The sequence below is a fragment of the Aquila chrysaetos genome, chromosome 2 (assembly GCF_900496995.4).
Source record: "Aquila chrysaetos chrysaetos chromosome 2, bAquChr1.4, whole genome shotgun sequence".
Classification (NCBI taxonomy): domain Eukaryota; kingdom Metazoa; phylum Chordata; class Aves; order Accipitriformes; family Accipitridae; genus Aquila; species Aquila chrysaetos.
The window spans coordinates 65,107,419-65,129,863 of record NC_044005.1 but is presented as its reverse complement, the minus strand read 5'-3'; the positions used below and the strand labels follow the sequence as shown (position 1 = coordinate 65,129,863).

At 52.7% G+C, this 22,445-nt stretch overlaps 1 protein-coding gene across 1 annotated transcript in view; it reads right to left on the bottom strand.

The window, feature by feature from the left end:
* SIM1 (SIM bHLH transcription factor 1) overlaps positions 1–21,661 on the bottom strand; it is a 50,237-nt gene extending 28,576 nt beyond the window's left edge. Inside the window, exons 1-9 of the mRNA XM_029996605.2 lie at positions 21,528–21,661; positions 20,113–20,790; positions 9,338–9,420; positions 8,225–8,314; positions 7,981–8,089; positions 7,785–7,870; positions 6,430–6,629; positions 6,212–6,318; positions 5,164–5,311 (exon numbers count right to left, since the gene is read on the bottom strand). Of these exons, the coding sequence (XP_029852465.1) occupies positions 5,164–5,311; positions 6,212–6,318; positions 6,430–6,629; positions 7,785–7,870; positions 7,981–8,089; positions 8,225–8,314; positions 9,338–9,420; positions 20,113–20,287 (998 nt within the window). The 5' untranslated portion in view covers positions 20,288–20,790; positions 21,528–21,661. The remainder of the gene's footprint in view (positions 1–5,163; positions 5,312–6,211; positions 6,319–6,429; positions 6,630–7,784; positions 7,871–7,980; positions 8,090–8,224; positions 8,315–9,337; positions 9,421–20,112; positions 20,791–21,527) is intronic.
* Positions 21,662–22,445: the final 784 nt, after the last annotated feature.

Genomic DNA, 22,445 nt, shown 5'->3' with positions numbered 1-22,445 from the left:
GGTAGGCCCTATGAAAATATTTAATTGTAACTGTCAAAAAATATGGAGAGCGCTTTGTTTCCACCTAAAATACAAATTTCCCTAAAGTCTGCTTAATATGCCAGCAAGGATTGTTTTCAAAGTCAGAGCCATCATGCATAATGATACTGCATCGCTTATACAACCATTTTAAATCTGGTAGTACACAAAGCTATAAATAGTAATAATAATTTAAAGATGAAGTGTGTAGATACAATTAACGGTTAATTTATTCTAAATAGCATTTACCACATCATTAGGTAAAACATTCGTCAATATGACAGTTATTTGTGAAATAATCTTTCAAACAAATTGCATTCAATTTGTGCTTCTAATCAGCCAGTTACATAATGCAATGTGAAGAGGTCAACCGGAACTATATCATATACGTACTATATCATCAGAACAGAGATTAGTCACCATTAGGTACCTAATCAATGTTATCTGTATATGTTACCGCTATTGCTATTCTTTTAAATGCTAAAGGACAACGAAATATATATAGGAAAGCTGCCTTCGCTTTCTCTGGGGACAAATTATTATAATATTTGCTCGTGCTCAAAAAGTCAAAGGATTTGCACTTTGCATTATCCATTTGTTTAAAGGGAGGTTGTTTGCGATCTAAATATAAACTTAACTTCAGCAGTTGCGTTCGCTATTAATTGACTCATACTTGAGTCCCTTTATGTGATAAACACGCACAGCTAATAATCAATGATATGGCAACTGTGTGTACAGAACAAATAAGAAAAGAAACAAATATTCTGTGTCCATACTCACATATACCAAGAGGAATACAAAGAAAAGCAAATACGCGTGCTTTAAAGCTGGAGTCCTTAAAGGTCATTTATATTAATTTTTGACACACTGCTATTATGCAAAAAAAAATAACCTTTCCTCTTGTTGCTAAAACGCCCTTGCCACTGTACCTATTTGGTTCAGCATATATACGTATTACAAACATTTGTTCCCAAGCCTAGAATTCACTTTCTCAAAGCTTGGGATTTATGGAAGATGGAAATGATCCCTTTTTTATTTTATTAACTGGGGGGTGGGGGTGTCCCTTCTGCATAAGTCCGTTCTCATTCTTTCCGTTTTCAGCATCTACATCGCCCAGGGGAGTTGGGAAGCTACAAGGTAAGAGTTTCTCGCTCTTCCTGCTCAGCCTGCACTGAAACTGGTCCTCCAGACCAGTTTGGCACTTACACCACTCAGTACCCTCTCCTTACCAAAACATCAGAGCACTCGGGTTCCTCCCAATAGTGAGAAAAAGCTCCTTATCCCACGAGCAAACCGAAACAACTCCTGGGGCTTTCCCCGGGTGAAGTGCTGTGCGAGGGGACCAGGGACGCAGCAGGTCAAAAACCTGCACCGTGCCTTCCAAAGCTTATGATCCCCTTTGCTATTTTCACCCTATTCAGTGAAAAAGACCGACATTTCCTATTTTCAAAGGAATCTTTGGCGAGAGGCATCCCACCTTTCGAGCTCCACCCTGCAATCCCAAACGCGACTCCTTTGTTATTTCCAACCACAAAACCACTGGTTTGCACCTCTTTTGCTTTCTCCTCGGCTTCCACACACAAGAGCCCATATGCAAAAGTTTGCCTTTCTCGGCCCTAAGCACGTTTTTCCTCTCTGGCTTTATAGCACGGCCAGGCTGCAGCGGGCAAAACTGTGCCCCTGCCAGGAGCTGCATCTGCACAAGTGGCTCTGCCACGCACCCGGTGCCGGGTGGGTGAAGCGTGGGAGGAACCCGCAGCACACACACGTGCATCTCAGCTGTTCCTCGTTTACTGGAATAATCCCATGTCATCCTTAAGGAACTGCAGTGGCTATAGGATTTATACCGGAATAAAGTCTATTGAACACTTGCAAATTTTGAGTGCTACAGGACCTTTACTGGGCCCTCCTGGAGCGGAGCCTACCTCATACCAGAGGGAAACGTCAAGTCCCCGTAACCTCTCATTTCCCCCTGTATTTTCACCACCTACCTTCCTCATCTGAGAGAGAACACGTTGGCTCTGAATAGCTCATTAAGACAACTAAGCCGACTCCAGGTACGAGGAGTTCAGCATCCCCCCGCCCGACTGTCCCACCATGAACCTCTCCCCAACAGCTCTCCTCCACCCCAGCTTACCCATTTCAGGGGCTGACTACGTCTCACTTTTAAAAAACCAGCCCTTTCACTGCTTGTAGGCACACGGCAGGGCCTGTTCTTCTCATTTATTTTTTTCGGAACGGCAGGCTAGTCGTAGGTTAATGATGATGATAATAATGGAGTGGAAGCTACGCCCGTCCCCTGGACCCAGGGCAGCGATTTCAGCAGCGGCAGCCCTGCCGCAGAAGCAAGCAGAACGCGACCTTTTCCTCTGCAGCTCCCTAACGAAGAGCCAGACAGGCTTGATGAGACCTCGAGGACCTGAGCACACCAAAACTAGATTTTGCTGCAGTCGCCGTGCCTGCATTGCAGCCGCCGGCAGCACAGGACAGTTGCCGCAGCCAGCGATGGACCTCCCGGCACTTACCAGCCGCATTTTAGCTAGCCCGGCGCCCTCTCTGCCCTCTCGCCGTCCTCCGCACTCGAGGCAATTAAGCACAGAGCGCAAGGGGGGGGGGCTTACACCGGGGCGTAAGGAAGTCGTACCACGCTGTAACCTCGTTCTCCAAGGGAAATCTTGAAAGAACAACTAGAGTCCTCCTACGTATCAGCCTGGCTGAAAACAGGTTTAAATATAACCTTGTTCTTAAAATCCATATACATGCCCGAAAATACAGAGACGCTGCCTCCAGAGAAAAATCAGCTGAGGCGCAGGAATCGCGCTATTTTGGTACCGCTCCTGACGGGGAAGCCGGCTCCCCTGCAGCGCCGGTTTTGGGGTTTTTTTGGGGGGGGGGGGGCGGTGAGGGCCGGGGCCCCCCGAGCCCAGCTTCAGGCGGCGGGGAAATCCCACCGGGGCGCGGAGCCGCGGTGCGCGCAAGGGCTGCCGGCGGGAGGGCGCGGATGGAAGCGCACCTGGGCGGCCGGCTGCGGAGGTGCAGACGGACCGCGAACAAGCTGGTCGCGGTGGCCCCCGGCCCCTCCGAGCCGCCGGTAGCCACCCTGGGCTGGGTTGCACCGGTGATGACCGCGGCACTGGTGCGCGGGCAAGGGGGGCTGGGGGCGGCTCATGGTGTAACCCGTCCCGCTGCTGGAAAACAGCTCCGAGGGGTTTGTCCGACCGGCCCCCGCGGGACCGGGGTACTCCCTGCTCGCTTTGCTGTGCCAGCCTGAAAGGCTGGTGCCGTGGTTGTCGCCCCGGCAAGCAGGGGACAGATCGAGGCGGATCCCCAGCTGACTTTAAGCAGATCCGCTGGGATGTTTCATTTCCACTCGGGTCATTTGAGGTAGAGTTCCGTGATTGATGTTCACGCTTTGGGGATTAAAGGAGAGGGAAACGGCCGATAATCTCAGGTGCTCATAGAAAAACACGTAGCGTTTCTGGTGCAAAACCACTCTAGCATGCTAGCTGCCTTTGGGTTCCTTGTTTTCTTAGCGTTACGATACACTGACTTCTGTCTTTGTCTTTGCAGTTACCCGTTCACCTGAGGCAAGTGTTTGGAATTAACTGAGAAGCATAAAACGCGAAAAATACAGAGAGGGGCTGGTAAAGGGGAAATGGACATACAAATGTACGGAACAGCTAGAACAGAGGTGATGATGCCTCTGCTGCTCCACATCCTTGCTGGGTGAATGCCAGAGCACTACCCCGCCGCGCCCCGCGTCCCTTTTTAAAGCGAATGAAAGGGATTTTCTTTAAAGGCGAATCGCAGTTTACTCCCTCCACCAGAGTGCTGACCCAAAAGTATGCTTTTTCATGCAGGCGCAATAACCCCTGCCGGCCCGGCTAACAGCACGATGCCCGTTATCACCTTCCGTACCAAAGCGATTATGTCCTCGCAATGCAGGCGCCGGGATCCGCAGCCCCTTCTCCGCTCCCCCCCCCCGCCCCAGCCGCGCCTGCACACAGGACCAAGAGCCGTGCCGAGCCACTTCATTTTGGGAAGGACCTCTTAAACTCGGCTACCAAACCGCTCGCCACCTGCGCATGCACGAAACCCGCAACGGCAAGGTCGTGATGCTGCCGTTGCCGCAGTTTTAGGAGTGGGGAGGGTTGTGCCTCTCAGGCGTTTCCAACTCCTACATTTGCCTCCAGAATAAAAAAATGAGCAGCGGAACAGAGGAATATTCGGCCCCTAGGATCAACGAGGTACCGCCGACCTGACCGGCCCTGTGATGCTAATGAAGCATCAGTGCTGCCGCCAGCAGCTACTGCCGTGTCCGGAGGAGATGCTAACTAACCATCACCGTGATAAACACTTCAAAATCGTCGGAACTAGCTTCCCCTCCCTCGCTGGGCCTCTGTGTTTCAGTTTAAGCAGCATAGCTACAGCACAGTTAGCAATACTCGAATACAAGGAGATGCGTTGAGATATACGGTATCTCAGCAGTCCCTCTGATTTTTAATTCTATTCTATTTTATTTTTTTTAAGTTTAACTGACCCTTCTGGTCACCAACTTTCTTTGTGGTTCACTGTAAAGATCGCTCTCCAAGAACAAAAAAGAAATCTCGGAGCTTTGATAGAGACTCTGGATGAAATTAAGAACTTCAAACCCCAGATTTTTGAAAAGAAAAACAGATGTCCTGTTTGTTGAGTATAAATAACTCCGTACGTGGAAACCTTTTTTTTACGCTGCATTAAATTTTATTTTAATGCTGGGTGCATTTAAACTGTAAAAAAAAAAGGGGGGGGGGTGAGCAGCAAAATATGTGGGTGACAAACCTCTAAATCTTTTCCCCTCTCGAAAGAGAAAGAAACAGGCAGACGGGAAACCCTTCATCTAGATGAAAGTGTTCAGTGTGTTTCCTAGCAGACCTGGCGAGCCTGCCCTGGTCAGTGCGGCAGCGAGGGGGATCGGGGAAGGGGGGAGAGCAGGGCGGCGGGAGCGGCCGCCGGGCCCGGTCCGCAGCGCTGCCCTGCGTGGGGCGCGCAGGCAGGTGCCCGCCGCCGGGCGCTCGGCCCCGCTCGGCCCCGCTCGGCTCCGCTCGGCCCCGCTCGGCTCGGCTCGGCCCCGCGCAACGTGGAGCGGCCCCCAGGCTGACTTACGTGAGGACGTAGTTGACGCTGACGATGCAGTGCGGGCGGGAGGAGCGGCTGTTGTGCACGATGGTGGCGTAGCTCTGCACCCACACCCAGCCGCCGTGCTTGGCCAGGAAGCGGTAGTACTTGGTGGTCACTTGCCCTTTCACCAGCACTGCGGGGACAAAGCGGGGAGAAGCCTCAGCGCGGCTCCCGCCTCCCTTTTGATCGGCCCTGGGAAGAGGGTGCACCACCACCACCACCCCCAGGCCCCCGTGGGCGAGGAGAGGGGCTGGGAACCCCTTAGCATCCCATGGGGAAGCGGCGTGGACCGAAATCCCCGTGGGCAAGGGTGGCGGAGACCCCCGGGTGTCCCCAGACCAGAGGTGACCTCTCCCACTCGTTAGCAAAGCCTGTTCGGGGAGATTGGTGGGGCAGGGTGAGTACACCGGGGGGGTCGAATCCCCCCACCCCGCCGTATCGTCATCGAGATTTAATTCTCTAAATCTGGCTTCGGGTTTTTTCTCTTCTCGTTACACTCTCTGTAAGGAAATTTACCGGAAATTAATATCCTTTTTATTCATCTATCCATGTATTAATGTCACCATGATATCAAAATAGAATAAAGAACAGCTCTCCGAATCGGGCTCACTACTGCAGTCAAAATTAGATACACAGACAAGATTTGTGAGACTTAGTGGAACAAAAGTATTTGAATTTCACTGGCGTGGCTTTTTGGAGCAAGAAAAAAGGGGTTTTTCTAACCGAAATTTGAAGGGAACTGAGTGCCTGAAGTTTGTGCAGGGGGGTTCTTGCCCTACAAGTGGGAGCCGAGGAGGGCAAAACAGCCTTTCATTGCCGATCCCCTCCATCTCCCTCCTGCCTCCAGCTCGGAGTTCAAGTCTCTAACGACTTGTTTCATTAAACCCTGCTGCAGATTTTGCTTATTCTCCCCTCCAGTGAGCTGGCTTTGCCCGTTCCGACCTAGAGGTCAACCCTAGCAAACCCAAAGTCCATCTGCAGAGGGAGAAGGCGGGGGGCGAGGGGCAGAGACTCTACAAGAACATCTCCTTACACAAGTGATGCGCGCATCGCAGGTGGAAGGTGTCACAGCCATGGACGTGGTGGTAAAGGGTCTTCTCTATCAAGTCCTGGGGCTCGTAACCTGTTAGCTCAGCTACCCTGCAAGAGACACAAGCAGCAAATATCAGTGGGTGAGAGGACAGGAGAGGAGGCCTGGGGAGAAGAAGGGATGGGCTAGGGGAATAGATTCGGAAATAACCCCGGCTCTACCTGGAATCTAAGAATATGAGCTTCATGTCTAGGCTGGCCCGAAACATGAACATATTGCTGTGGAGCTTGATCTCCGTCACGGCGCTGGGCGGCAGCGAGTGGCCCACGGCGACCAAGCCAACGTTTTGGTAGCAGCCGTCGAAGGGGGACATGTCCAGGCTGTACTGGCGGATCTTCAGGTACCCGCTGCAGTGAATGACCTGCCGGAGACACAGGGAAGCTCGGGGGCTGCCTAGCAGGGGTGGGTGGGTGCTGTGGCAGGCGTCCCTCCCCGCGGAGGGGACCCGGACAGACCCGCCCGCCCCGGCGGGTGCCGATGCGGCCGCCGTGTGCCCCGGAGCGGCTGCCCCGGGCCACCGCGCCGGCAGAGCGGCACCGTCTGCCGGTTTTCTGCTTTTCTGTTTGGGTTGGGTTTTTTTCCATACGAGGGTTCAGCACTGATCTGAGGCCCGTTAAAGTCAACGAGATTTTTTTTTCCACTGACTTAAGTGGTTTTTGGACCACCTCCTAACTACGCTTTTATTATTCTTCTAAAAAGGAAAGACGCGGAAGTGCCAAGCCAGTTACAACTTTGTAATGAAGAGTGTATGCGTGTGAGAGAAAGAGTTTACATGTGTGCGTATGTCACATGTGTAAGATATGTCTATTATATAGATAGAGCGATCCGTAGCCAGAAAGTATCTTTGGACGTAGATTTAGGTATGTCTCCTAAACGTATCCTTGCAGATGAGTGCTACGTACTTCCACCCTTACTTCTCTATTATTAGAGTGTTTCTTCCCGGGGTAAGTTCAACAGATGTTCTTGTTCTACGGCACGTCGTGGCACAGCATCTCCTTGGGTTATAGGTACCCACCGCTCTTCGGCGTTGTGCATCTGACACAAAAGCAGCGAGGTCGGAGAGCAGGGGCTGTCCCCACCGAGGAGCCCTGAGCAGAACCGTGTGAAACACCCGGGCAAGACCCTTGGCTTGGAGAGCTGCCCCTGAAGCTGCCGAGTTACCCGATAAAGGAATAAATTAACCCAGGGCTCTCATTGTGTCACCTGACAGCTTCCACAGACACCTCGGGAACGTCAGTGGTTGTGCGAGGTTCACTTTAAAAAGCAAAATAAAACAAAAAACCCCACGGGGAGCTCGGTTGCTTGGTTTTGTGGTTTGAGCTCTTTAACCTGAAGCTCCGAGAGAAATCCTGGCTCTGAACCACATGAAAGAGCCCCGGGCTGGGACAGCCCCCGCGGGCAGAGGGCTCGTCCCCACTCCTGTCCCCGTTTTCACCGCCCTCCTTGCGTGCTCGGCGCTGCCGGAGCAGGGGCGCGGGAAGGCTGGGGCGGGGGGGTCCTGGCCATGGGCACGCACCTTGTAGCCCCCGCAGGTCAGGCCGGCGTTTCGCTTGGCCAGGACGCACTTCATCCTCAGGAAAAAGGACCTCTCGATCTCGTACTCTGGGAGGGAGAAAAGGCAGAGGTGGGGTGAGCCGCGGGCTCCGCGGCCCCTGCGCGGTGCCCTCCGCGGCCGCGCAGGCCAAGAGGGGGCGGAGGGCCGGGTACTTTACCCTGCACAAAGTGCGAGTGGTAGGGCTGGTGGGCCGTGAGCACCGCCGTCATCTCGTCGTGGTCGGCGGGGTGGATGTACTCGTAAATGCTATTGCCGGTCAGCTCTACCTGTGAGAGGGGAGGAGGAGGGGGGGGAGGAAGGGCTTCATCGCCGGCACCGCTCACCCTCCCCGCACGCAGCTCCCCTGTCAGCCGGGGGCCGGGGCAGGCAGGCACGGGGGCTAGCGGCCCCCCCCAGCGTACCTGCGACAAGCCCAGGTGCACCGAAGCGGTCTCCGAGATGTACATGATCTTGCCATCCGGAGCCACGACAAATATGAAACCATCCAACGTCTGCAGAAAAGGGTTGAGGGGTGAGAAGTATAAATATATCAATAGGTAGACAGATAGAGCCGCCCATGAAGACAGAGAGATTTCATGAAGTACCTGTCCCTCGGATTATTTTAGCAAACAGGCATCCCTGTCCAGGCTGTGATTATTCAAAAAGATGGAAGGAAATGGGCAAGTCCTGGACAAGAATCCCTCTAAATCTCCTGGACACCTGAGATACAACCCACTTCTCAGAGGGGCCGAGCTCAAAAGTAATGCAAAGTGCCTGGGAAGTACCTAAGAAGAGGTCCTGATGATTAATGTGTCGGTCCCAGAAATCCTGAACATTTCTATCCCGTTTCAAATGTCACTGGGGGTTTAACGCTTGGATATTTGCTAAGGAGACTTTAAGTGAGCAAGGAGGCTCTGAAACTCTCAGTAGTGTAAATAAGGGACAAGAGAATTTATCAGGCACATTTCAGCAGACAAAGATGGGACTTCTGGGTGTGCCGAGAGCAGAATAGGCTCCCAAAAGGCCACACAACCCCACCAAAAATGCATGGTGACAGTAACAGCTAATACTCCTTAATATTTCAGGCAGCTGTGAGTTTTCAAATGTGTCCTACCTGTTCTGTGTCTATGCTCCTTTCTGTGCCTGCTGAGCCCAGGACAGCCTTCTCCAACCTATCTCTAGAGCCTCTCCCTGTCTCTACACCACCCTGAGCTTCAGCACATGGACGGGACTTGTCACGTTGTTAATAACTTGGGGAAAAACCATCACTGGGATACACTGTGAATCCCTCGCTGCGGACCCTGTGTTGGACGATGCTGGGGCAGAGGACCCGGAGGGACCAAACCACAGCCCCGTTAAAACGCGCGACATTCAGCCACGACGGTTCGTATTCCTGAAGTTGTTCCCCTCCCGTCCCCCTTTTTATTAAACACGTGAACAGTTAAAAATTAGTCAAGGTGGCAATTAAAAGCTCAGAAGAGGGAATGATTTCTTTAATCATTAATACCATATGGCTGTCGTTTCCAGGCCAGTACCTGCAAAAGATGGGATCCCAGCTCCCGTCCAACATTATCCAGCGGGCTGGTTCGGCTAGAGTGGCCCCAGGCTTCTCCAAGTCCTGTTTATTTAAGACACACAAAAAAAGTAAAGTGAGGAGATGAAAAATTGACTCGTGCTGGCCTGCTGGAGAGGAATTTTTTTTTCGATTTTTTGCTCGTATTCGCTCTAAAACCTGTATACATATAATCTTTGGAAAACTAGACATGATTTCGTTGTGCAGAGAAGCCTCTTTTGTGGATTTTTTTTTTTTAAGACCTAACTCCCGTGAGAGAAGAATACCAAAATATCTATTTTGCTTTAACGGTGAAGTCCATTCCTAAGACCTAAGTGAGATAGCGTGCCAGATAAAAGGGCTTTTTAGTGCTGCCTTCGGCTACTGGGAACTGGCTCCCTGAAGTTCAGGGAAAGCGCTTTTCTCCTGACGCCTCCGCAGGGCTCCTGGACGGCACCGAGAGCTATTTAAAAAGAAAGAGAGAGGTGTGCTGGGGGAAGCTTTCGATGTCGAGAGAAGGATGCGGTTAAGGTGGCACGACGGTGTCCGGGGAAGAGAAACCCCTCGGGCAGGCCAGCTCCTGAGCGCTGCCTGCGGGGGGTTCCTCCCCTCGCGGGAGGCAGAGCTCGGCCACAACCTGACGGGTAATTAGCCAGCAGGCTTTGGACGGGGAGGGATAAGGATGGGCTTAGACCCCCTGCTCGCCAGAGATCACTTTCCAGTTTGCTTTGTGACCTCCTGCCTCTTTCTCTCTTCGGGGCCACAGTCCTCTCACCTGGAAGGTTTGTAATTACGTATTTGGGGAGGGAGAGAGGAGCGACCAGATGCGACTCATCCAGCTCTCCCCGAGCCCCGTGTTAAAACGCTCTCCCTTTTAGTGATCCCCACGCAAGCCCACGAAAAGCAAACTACCTGTCGCTAAGCCCAGCGTGGTTTCACGGCTGCGGTAGGGCACTTTGGGGCGGCCCAGGCAAGTCACTGTCCGACGGCACGGACCGTCCTCCCTCCTGCCCCGCGAAGCCGGGGCTCCGGGATTCACCTCCCTCCCCGCCATCCGTCCTCCCCGCTGCTCTGGCGGGCGGGATGGGTCTCTGCAGTCAGGGATGATCTGCCTCCAAAGAGCCCCCTCCAGAAATGAATCCCTCCGGACCGGTCTAACGCTTCAGGCGCCGCTTGTTTTCTCCTATGCAAAGTGAGGAGGAACAACAGCCAGACGGAAATTATTCCACAGGAGTGAAACTATTTACGGGCGATGCCTTTTCACAGTGTTGCTGCTCAAATAATTTAAACGGGGCAGTTAAAACCTTTTACGCTTATGCCGTGAAATAAGGCTCAGCCTGACACGCACAGACACTAAGATAAAGTAAAAGGGAGGAAAAAAAATACAAATCCTGATTGATGGCTGGGGTGCGGATCGCCCAGGGGAGGCGAGAGCCCAGCCGCCGAGGTCTCCCTCCCGCAGGGCTGGCTCGGGGAAGGCAGGACCCCGTTTCCCGGCTATTTCGAAGGAAACGGGCGAGGTTGCGACAGCAGGCAGCCGCGGGCATTCCTCGCTATTGACCGGCTTCACCTGGGTGTTTGCCGGTCTAAACAAAGCTAACGATTTCCTCCGCGCTGTTTGAACGCTGCATCCCACGGCGACCCTCGCCCGCCCGCCCTCCCCACCGCCGAAGCGGCGAGCGACGAGCCCCTCTCGTCCCCGCCTGTCCCTGCTTTCTCCCCCCTTCCTCGTCCACCTCCTCACGCCAACTTGTCTCTTCACCGCTCCTACACTTCTCTCTTTCTCCTTAACTTCACAGCCCTACAAAGGCAGGGGCATCTCTCTGGCCTGACCCCTATCCCGCAGCCCCCAGCGTGTACCAGTGTGCCAGCCAGAAACAGGCTCCTTCCCATTAATCCCTCCACGCCAATTAGCGGGGAGCCAGTGACTTTTTCCTAAGTCCCTGGGCTTCACTCCTCCCTGCGCCCTCCGGGGCAGGTAGACCCACGGGGGATGCACCGGGGGCTCCGCAGGCACCTCTGTCGTCCTGTGTGTGTCTCCCCCCCCCCCCCGGGAGCCAGCCGCCAGGATGGAGGGTCACCCCCGCCGCCCCCCCCCCCCCCCGAAATCAGCAAGGAGCTGGCAAATCTTGCACAGCTTCCAGGGAAAGAGAAAGAACCCCGCTGTATGTTTGTTTTTCCCGAGCCCCTCAGAGGTTTCTCTGCTGGGGAGCCAGGACGGCCTGTTAGAGCAGGGGTGGCCAAAGCGGCTCCTTGCGAAGTCCCCCCACCAGGAGGGAAAAGTGAATGACAGGTTTCTGTATTCCGGACTAAATCCGCGCTCCCCGCCTATGATTTAAGTTGCTTATTAATCGAAGTTTACGGCTCTAATTATTCTTCTTCTAAAAGGGAAAATAACCCGACCCCGGCGGGTTAATGAACAGCTCATGGGCATTACAGGTTAACCTCCCCCCGGGAAGGCGGTTCTTCACGGGGCGCTGAACTCCTCGCTGTGTTTCAGGTGGAAACCCCGCGTTGCTGGGTTGTGTCTGTTAATGGTTTATAATTAAACGTTTTCACTTGTCTACCTGTACCGTCTTTTTGAAATCCTATCACGAGAGATTCTTTGTACTTTCCAGATGTTTCAGCACTTCCAAGTCGGAGACTATTTCTATTCACTGCCAAGCCCAGCCTCTCCCAAATCGACGGGCTCTCCTGATGTCCCTTAAATACTGTTTTTAAAGATTATACCAGAAAACCTCTCCATTAATATCCCCCCCCCTTTTTTTTTCCCTGTCTGTTCGCTTTAACATCCAAATTCCTTTTATTGTGGGGGCAAACTGTGATTTCTTGCACTTGACCTACCGCAGAAAATTCTGCAAATCCTTTGATTGTCTATTTAAAACAAAACAAGGAAATCAGCTCTCCCTTTTGCTTCAGGATTACGCTTGGAAACAAGATCTAAAGATTCTCTTGTAATTTGGAGAGCCAGTAGCATAATAGGTTTGGAATAGAAACAAGCAGCTTTGTGAGGGGAAGGATAACTAAATCGTTTTTAGGCAAAGGATTTTCCCAGCTAAAGTGGCCGAAGACAAAGCAAAACATAATCTGTTTTGGAAGATTTCCAAGATATGCCACATTAACCTTAGCAGATAAAATTTGCTTTCTTCCCTGCGTCCCCTCCCCCACCAAGGTCTGGTTTATCATATTTACATAAGTAGCCTTAGAAGGGATGTATCTATTATGGATCTAAGGAGCTAGCGAGCTCACATTTCATTTGGAAATAGAGGCGAAGTTTTACTGTTGCTTAATACTTGATGCATCGTAGAGCCATTTCCATTTAAATACCCCCGACCCACGGATTACCTCAATGGACTGGCTGCATGGGTTTTGTAATTTCCTGAAAATGAGATTTCGATTTATAAAACAAGAAACCAATTAGTAACCAAATGAGGCGAAGTAGATCCACTAAAATTGACCTAATCCCACAGGCACCATTTAGGCCAGTTCTTGGCGAATGAATGATGAGCAACCGTCTAGAGTAAGCTCAAGGCATCATCCAGCTGTGTTATTCAAGCAGCAAAAATAAATGGATCAAGCTTTTCTTTCGGAATGAATTTGATACTCTTGACAAAATGTAGATTATAGGCTCCTACCTAACAATCTCCTCCACTCGAGGATTTTTTTTTTCTAAGAAGATAAACAATTTGGGGCACAAGAAAGCGTCCCCTGTCAGAAGGGGGAAAAAGAAAAAAAAAAAAAAAAAAAAAAAAGGAAGCTTTTTGGCCAGGCTCTTGCTTAGTTTGAGAACAGCAGCCTCGTTACCTAACAGCGTGCGCCGAGACCGCGCGGATCCTGCGCGGGGCGAGCGTGCTGACTCATCCTTTCTCTCGGCATTTCCCAATGGAAAGCCACTGCGCTTTCCACATCAAAAAGCACCTCCGTCGGTTTTCATGGGATAGCTACGCCGGCGAGGCCGTGTGAAATGCCTTCTCCCCAGCCATGCCCACCCCCGGCATTAGGCAAGCCGGCCCCCACCGACAGCCTGCCCCCCAAGCCAGGCTCACGGCCAGCGCCGCAGCCCTCGGCTGCGTTGGCCCTTTCCTTCCCCTCATCTTTTGATTGATGCAAGCCGTGATGCCGGCAGCCAATGGAGGGGTTGGGTGGATATCGTCCCTACCCAGTGGCGATACTGTCGCAAGAAGCTCCTCTGTCCCACGGAAGGGGAAAGAGATTCCTCAGTCATTCCTAATTTGATCTAGGCAAAGACGGAGGAAGGCAGGCGCGGGGAAGTGAGACTCCAGGAGGCCCGGGAAGCTCCTCGGCCCTGGTTGATCTCCGGGTTATACTTGTCCCTCTGCGAGCATCTGCAGCGCAGAACCCACCTCGACCCCCTCCTTTGTCTGGCAATAGCAAAGGGGGGCGGGGGTGGACGGTGGGGGTGGGGTGGCCAGAAGATGCGAGCCCTTATCTGCTTTGTGTTGATTTGCCGGCTTTTAAAAGCGGTTACTACGATTTCCCCAACGGACTATCCGTCATGAAATCTCAGCGCAATCCGGATTCACGGTAGCGAAAACAACGGCAGAACGGGCGGTTTGACGTCCTCGTTCAAAAATCACGTAGTGGAGAGCCCAGCCTGAGCTCCAGATCCGCTTCTTTGGGAGGCCAGGCTTTGAGGGGCAGCTACCTCCGGGAGGGGGTGGGAGAACCTCTGGGGACCCCCCCCGGGGTCTTGGCCCCTGCGCCCCGCACGGCCCGGCGAGGCCCACGGGCGAGGGTAGGGGTGCGAGGCCCACGGAAGCCGTGCACGCCGGGTGGATGCTGCCTCGCAGCGAGGGCCCCGCGGGCAGAGTTTTCTCCTGTTGCTGAGGATGGGAAGGGGGAGAGGCGCAGGGCGCTCGCCCGGAGGCAGCCCGCTGCTGCGGGGCCGCCCTGGGCTCCGGCCCGCCGGGGCAGCAGCGGGGACTCTTGGTTAAGGCGGGTCCAAGGAGCTCCACGGCGCGTTTCGCTTTTCCAGGAGCTTCTTCGAACTCCCCCTCCGGGCAGCGGCCCTCGCCGCCCCGCTGCCGGGCTCTCGCCGCCGCCTCCCGGGGGCCGCGGCCCGGCGACGTCTCCGCTCGCTTTTGTTTCGCTGCGTTTGTTTTGCCCTTCCAACAGCCGCTCTCTGCTTATTAAAGATGGAGGAGAGGCAGCTCTCCCGCCGCCCGCGCCGCTGGGGATGCTGACCCCGCGGAGGGCGAGGGATGCGGGACCACCGGCCACCTCCGCCCCGGGGCTCGCCCCTTCCCCGCGGCACCGAGGCAGGCCGGGCCCCGCCAGCCTCCCCCGCGGCGCTGGGGCGGGAGGGGGGGAGCAGGCGAAGAGGGGCGGCCCGGGCCCCTCTCCCCTCCCGTCCCCGCACGCCGGCTTCGTGCAACCTGCTCGGCGAAGCCGCTCGTAAAGCTTTACGGCGGGCACGGGCGTTTCGCCCCGGTGCGCAGCCCGTAAAGCAGCATTTTTCTTTCCCACCTCCCCATCGCCCCTCGCCGGCCCCGCTGCTGCCCTATAACCCTCCCTGCAGCTGCTGCGGGGAGAAGCCGGGCACGGACGGTTGTTTGGGGAGAGGGAGGCAGGGCAGTTCGGTCCCCGTCTTCAAGGCGGTCGTTTTCCCTCGCTGCCCAGGGAAAATGACAAATAACAGCAGCGGGAGCCGCAGGGACAGAAGCTGTACGCCCTAGTCACCGGCAAGCGAAAAGGCAACTGGATGTTGTATCGAGGAATTAGCTTGATTCGATTAACCGTTTAATTAAATAGTCCACCGCCAGCGCTCCGTTTTGCCATCGCCTAACGCCCGACAGGGCCGATTTCTCAGTTAATTTAACAGGCAGTGGTTAATGATAACTCAAAATCTCGGCCAAATGAGGCTTCTGTGAAGGAGTGGGTCGCCGTCGGAGGGTTCAGATGAAACGGAATAAGCTAAGTTTAAAAAAAAAAAAAAAAATGCTGCTCATTTCCAACTGCCTGCGGAGGCCATTAGCAAGGTTTTGTAAAGATTTATTATCTCGGTAAATCACATGTGTTCATTTGAAGCAGAGATAAGTTAGCATCCCGCTTTCTTTATAAAAATAATAATAAGAGGGAGGAAAAGTCCTGTTGACTAAACAAACAACCCTGTTAAGCAAACGGTAGTGGAAATAATGCTGAGACTGATTCACTCTAGAAAGAAATAGCATTTTGGCACACACGGGGTAACGGAATTGCGCTCTGAAATGCAAACAAACGGAACCATGCCCAAATTGGGGGGGGGGGAATAATCAGGGAAATTTTCGAGCGCCAACCACTTATTCGCTTCTACAGAAGACGCAAATTCAAATAGCTCTTATTCCGAAGAAATTGGGGAAGGAAGGGTTTGCACCAATGCACTTGCGAACACACGCTATTTATATGCAAGTTGAAAAATATCCTCCAACATTAAAACGGTCGTATGTTGCTGAGAAGGGAGAGGATGTTTCTAAAGAAAGTATGATTTTTTCCACTCATCTCACTTAGCATTCTTTCTAACACATAAATCTGCTTTTTCAACGATCATGCTAGTAGTTTAGTTATGCACTTCACATTTTAAGTTCACATCAAAACTGGAATTAAACAGAGAGGCAGCGTGGAGAGTAAACTGCAGCTTAAATGAGAAAAACTTCTGTAAGAAAATAAACACTGAAACCTAATGCTCAATCATTTCCCTTAGCAGTAAGAAAAACAGCATTAAATCACCTATCCACGTGGGAATGGGATTTTTTTTTTTTTCTGCTGATCTTTTCCCCCTTTAGAATAGAACAAGGTTAAGGGTTTCAATATTGAAATGTTAACCATCCTGATTCGGCGAAGTTTACGTAAACGGAGTCTCTGCTTTTGTCTCGAAAAGCGAACGCCTCTCCGCGCCGAAAAGATCCATCCCTGCTAGGACAGAGACTGCAAACCCTCCTTTTCCCTCTCTGTTCGCGGAAGGAGAATAGGACCCTTAAAATATTCCTAACTAAAAAGGCAAAACAAAAAACCCAAATAAAAACAAACAAACAAAAATCTATTTATTGCGCCACTTGGGGTTTTTAGTTTGTTTGTTTGTTTGTTTTCTCCCTTCACTTTTGGGTACTGGCGAGGGTCAGTGAAGACTTACCCCTCTAGTCATTGCGACCGGATCTTTTTTGAAGGAAAACTCTTTTAGTCCTTCGACATCCCGGAGATTCTTCCAGATATTTTTTGAGGCTACGTTGCTTGCTATTAACTGTTTAATGTTAAATTGCAATTTTAGGATTTTTTTTTTAATAGATGAATGTCAACTCACGAGTGATTTTATTAGGAAGTTCTGCTTAAAAAAAAAAAATCTTCCTTACTGTCCTTAGCTATTTAGCAGATCTTCAGCCTTTCCAAAAGCTGTCTGATCACCGAAAACTACTATATGTCTTATAGTCTTTCTCCTCCTGAGACAGGAGGGTTTTAGCACTGAAACGGTGCAAGCTACCTAAGCCGCTGAACACTTTTCGCCCTTGACAGTTTTAATCTGCTGGAGACCTAGTAAAGTGAAATCAGGGGTAGAGAGAACAACCCAGGCGTTTTAATAGCTTGTGAGAATTACAGAGCCATTATGAGAGGGAGCTCGCTGGAAAATCTCTGCTCGGTTTATGAAGTTTATTCGGTGTCGCCGATTTGTGTTTAGATTTCTGGGAGTGAGACGAGAACGGTCCCGTGATTATTCTGCGTGTGACTCTCCTGGCATTTTACTCCCAGGAAACTCTCTTGTTTCCAAAATGAACCCGAAATCTACCCACCTTCTCTCTCTACAGGAACCTTGCAGACGTAAAAATATGCAGAGAAATGCATACCGATTCTTCCCGCCTGTGCCCCAGTCCCCAGCCCCGCGTGTGCGCGGCGACGAGGAGTGTATATCTTTCTGTACGTGACTATTTACAACCAGCCCCTATGGAAGCACTCTCCGGGCAGATGGAAATTCGCTCTTGTACCGGGGAGAGGGGGTGTGAGTTACACTGGAAGGGCAGCTCGCTCTTACAGAGACAACGCTTCTCTGTGCTGACTCCTCCAAGATCTCTTTAAATGTACGACGTGACACTTTGCCGTGGTCCCGAGCCTCCTGCTGCCCACCTCCAGCCCTCCGGCCGACTCATCGGGTCTGTCCCGAGGCTTGTGCCGCTTTCGTCCCCAGGCAAAAACGAGCAGACGGACCCCCCATTAAATCCATCCAGCATCCCTACCCTGCCTCCTCCTTTCGGAAAGGCTTTTCCTTCGGGTGCGTCGTTTCCCTGGCTGCCACTACCTGTTCTCCCTTCCCAGCGAAGCGATGACTTCTTTCTCTGGCCGGGGACACCAGGGGCGTCCCCCTCTTCCTCGCCTCCCCCCCTCGCTCGTGGTTGATTAATCGCGCCACCGGCCAGCGCAGGGAAAGCCGCCGTTCCGCCGCGGGGCCGGGGTGCTCTCCCGGCTCCCCCCTCCTCGGAAGTGCGTGGGAGGGAGAGGGAACACGCGTGGGGCCGGCGCCACGCCGCGGCCCCCGCTCTCTGGCCTTCTCGCCCAGCCCGCAGTGTGTGTGTGTGTGTCCCCGGCCCGGCCCGCGGCCCTGCGCGGGGATGCGCGGATTCGGGGGCGGGAGGGGGTGGGGAGCGCGGCGGTCCCGCGTGGATGCCGCGGGCCTGCCGCTGCAGCGCGCCTCGGAGGGGCCAGCCCTTTCGTGCCTGCTCGCTGCCTTCCTTTTTAATTCACAGTTTGCCTTTAATTAGGCCGCGAAGGCTGTGCTGCCTGCGAAGCCCCCGCTCAGCCGCCCCCTCTGTCTCCGCGCTCAAATTAGCATCTGCTGCGGCCGGCAGCGGCCCCGGCCCCGGCGCACTTCGCCGCACGGTTCCCCAGGGCATTCAAACATCCTGCGCTGCCACCGAGGGACGGGGATCAGCTATTCTTCTCTTCCCGTGATTACTCACAGCCTACAAGCAACACCATATGCTTCTTCTGATCAAACAACCCGCTACATAGGCACCAGTAATTGACGAGACCTGCTCGAAATCACGCAGAAAGGTAGCCTACTGAGACCGCAGGGGTTGACAAATCATTGCTAATAATCCTTTTAGGAACATCATGGGCACCGGAGTTTGCTATAGCTTCATTTTTATAAAGTATGCGCTGACAGTATAAAGGACAGCTCGCTCTCCTTTGAAACAGAGGACTGTCCCGCATAATGATCTTCAAGGTGGCAGATCACATAGAAGAGGAAAGTGGCTTGATGAAGGCTTTAATTATTATTATTTTTTTGAAAGGTTTCATTTATCCCCTTCTTTGGTTCTAAGTGACTCGGAGATATGGAAAGTTATTTAGAGAAACTGTTGCAAGATGCACTGGATTGGAAATTACTGCTGTGGACTCTAGGTATAAGCGTTCATACGTAACCGGCGGGTGTGGGGGGGTACCTCCTCCAGTCCAAACGACTGCCCGAGTGCATGTTTACTTTCAAAAAGTAGAATTAGGACCAGTAGTTCACAGACTTAAACAGGTTAAAAAAAAAAAAAAAGGCAAGCAAAACAAACAAACCGGCCGTATACACACTCTTGATTTATAAAACATAATAGACAGCCAGACCGACCGACCGACTCGAGGTATAGAGACAGAAAACACCGAGGGACATGCCTAAATTATACCATTTCTTATGAACACACTCTTTTCAGAGAAAGATGTAGCAAATTTTGTTAACAGGTCGGAAAGAGCTCTCAATACTTTTTCTTTCATGCAGACGATATCTCAATTGATTGATCCAAATACAAGATTACTGAAGTATTTTTGATTTTGTTTCCTGCTTCTTATAAAAGCAATAGAGTGAGAACACAGGAGAACTTTATTCCGACCCTCTTAACTTTCTATGCTCTTTGTTTTTCTTGGCAGCCGATCTAGAACCCCCAGGACGGTCACTTTAAATCCTAATTCTACTCAAAAGCAAGACATACTTTAGGACGCTTAAGTCTGCTTTTGCTAGACAGGCAGGACTGTTGCTGCTGCCTTGGAAGTCAACGTGAAGTTTACTGTTGCCTGACCGTGGAGGAGAATCAGGCCCAGACTCGGACGCCGGGCTTGCAGCAGCGCTGGGTGGGCAGGGGGATTGAGTATGTCAGAGTACAAAACTCCCGTTAAAAATTTCCTAGGTCGATTAACGCCTTCAAACTGCCCTAATGATCCTCAGAGCCAGACACATCGCATTCCTGATGCGATTCGGTGTGCTTGGCTTATTTATTTAGGCTGTGCGTGTGTGTGTGAGCACGCCTGTACGTCTGTGCTGTACCTGTAAACCGCACCTTTGCTCGATACTTGAACTAAGGCTTTAGGACTTTGCATAGACTTATGTAAATATTTACCCATATATTAACTCCCCCCATAGTATGGCTATAAATAGGGGTGAATCGTCCCCTCTTTCGCCACGCACGTGCTTGGCGAGGGATGCACATCTTACTGGGAGACTGGGGGAAAAGAAAACCCGTGTTTGCTTTAGCAGAACAGGCAGCAGAGCTCAGTGCCTTCAAGTGTTGACAAAAGCACCGTAAAGTCCCCAACCAAACCTGTCATAGAAACTGAAGGGAAAGTATTTACGACAGAGAAAAATGACAGCGGAGAGCACCCGGCCTCCGAGCACACCACCCCATGCGATTTACTTTTTTTTCTTTTTTTTTTTTTTTTTTTTTTTTTTTTAAGTAAAAGCGACAAGCGACACCTGGATCGGAATGGAAATAGAGGCGAATAGGCATTCCCACCTACCTTCTGGAAAAACCACCCTCATTTTTAAATAGCTGGTGGTGAGTCTGATTATGGATGCTTTGTCCAGCTGAGAGGTGATAGCGGAGGGCAAGGGTAGTAATTTCGCCAGTTCATAAAATTCACTGTTTTCTTTCTCCCGCCTAGTCCGGGCAGCATTTTTGGACTTCTCTTTCATCGTGGTTTTTTCCCCCTTCCTTCCTACAATTTAAATTCCAGAGATTCATCCAAAGGTGGAAGGGAAACTTTCAGCTGCAATTCATCTCTCCGGAGCATCAGGCAGTGATTCGGAGCGCGGCCATTACTCTGAAAAACCGTTCGGTTGTGTAAAACGCAAACAAGTATTGAAGACCAGAGAGGTGTTCTTAAAAAAAAAAAAAAAAAGAAAAAAAATCTCTGAAAAGCAGAGTCAATCGGATGGGAAAGGCATTTATCCAATGCAGCTCAGAGACTCCAAGCAACTGCAGGAAAAATAAAATAAAAAAGCTAGAAGCTTGCGGCACCACACAGCAACCAAATGAGGTATTTCTGGCCTTTTTTCCTACTCATGGCGGGCAGCATAGCTCCTCGGAAGAGGGTCATAATAATCCCGTTCCTTCCCGTGATCCGCTGTCAATCCGAGGCCCGAAACGCCCGGCCGTGCTCTGCCTCCCAGGGCGCTGGGTGACTTCCCGGGGGCCTCTGTGAAGACAACAGCAGTCCTGGGGTGAGAGAGCCGGTACACAACGTCGCAGCGGAGCCGCGAGAAATAATAATCAACAACCAGCCTCCGGCGGGTGTAGTATTTTCTCCCACCAGAGGGGAAAGAACAAAAAAAAAAAAAAAAAAGTATATTTTCCCATCTAGCGCGCCCGTAGAGGACCCGGCCCCGCACTCTCCTCCCACAGCCCTCGCACTCCCAGCCCAGGTGTGCACTGCATGGCCAGAACGAAACCAAGGCAGAAACCGGCTCTCGGCAAAGGCGGAGGAGTCACCGGCTGGTTTCGGTGCTGGCGGGGCTGCGCCGTCCCCTCCGCGCTCCCCCAGGCTGGCACCGCGGCGGCGGCGGCCAGACCTCCCCGCGCACCGGGCTTCCAGCCCCGCAGCGGGGCAAGAGCCTCCGATCCCGGAGTATTTCTGCCTTTTTTTTTTTTTTTTTTTTAAATTTCCCCTCGTCTCGGGTGCTCCTCTCATTCCCCGAGTGGAGGGGTGTCTGCCCCAGCTGCTCCCCAGCCAGGGGAGGCACGCTCTGCCCAGCCCTGCCCCGAGCCGGAATCCCCCCCAAAATCACATTTTCCCAACCAAATTACTATTTTTTCTTTTTTTTTTTCCTCTTTTTCCACCGGGGGAGAAACGACCCACAGCCTAGCCCCGCACATCACTGCGGCTCCTTGCTGAGGCTGGCAGCTTGTGGTGGGCTGTGATCTTTTTTTACCTACCTTGAGTCCCTGAGCCCGGCAGCCTGCAGAGAGCTCTCCCGGGGTGAGGAGCCCAACTCTTTAATTGGTTCATTAATGGCACGGGGAAAAGTTTGCGCCTGTCACTGCTCCTCACACCGATGGGCAGACAGACATTGCCGCCTCCCCATCCCCTTTATCGGCTCCCAGGCTCTCCCTCTCACATAACGGGGGGGTGGGGGGTAGGTTGGGGGGGGGGGGGGGGGGGCGAGGTTGGTATTAATGAAGAATCCCTAATTTGCGGCTGAGAAATGCCTAATAACTTCTTGATGGCTAAAAGCCTTTTAGCACAACTTCATTTCTCTCCCAGCCCCCCCTCCCGCCTCCCCGGCCGAGCACCTCCCTTAATGCCACTCACGGACCCACCTCGCTTCCCATTGGCCGCCACCGCACCGCGCCCGGCCTCCCACTGGCGGAGGGGACACTGACGTCACCGCTCCCCGGGCACACCCCCCCTCCCCTCTTTCCCCGCGTCCGCCCTCTGACCTGGCGGCGCCGCGCGGGGGGGGGGGGGGAGGGGGGGAGTGGGCGCCGCGCGGGGACGCGCGCGGGGGGGAACCTCCCCGCGCGCGTCCCCGCGCGGCGCCCACTCCCCGCCCCCCCCCCCCCGCGCCTACCTGCCCGCTCCGCTCTGTTGAGGTTTATTTTTGTTTATTTGGGGGGGTGTTAGGTGGGATTTTTTAGCTATCGCGATCCAGGCGACGCTCCGGTCTCCCCGGTGGGCACCGGAGAGGAGCGGCCGGAGTCCCTCGGGACTGTGGGTTGTCAGGATCGGCAGTTTTAACAACCCCCCCCCCGCCCCAAGCAAGTGGTCGTGCTTGGGAGAAATAAGCTGTAGCCACGTCCCCTGTCGTCGTGTTCCCCCCCCCCCCTTAACGGGGTACGGTTCAGCCCCGGGCT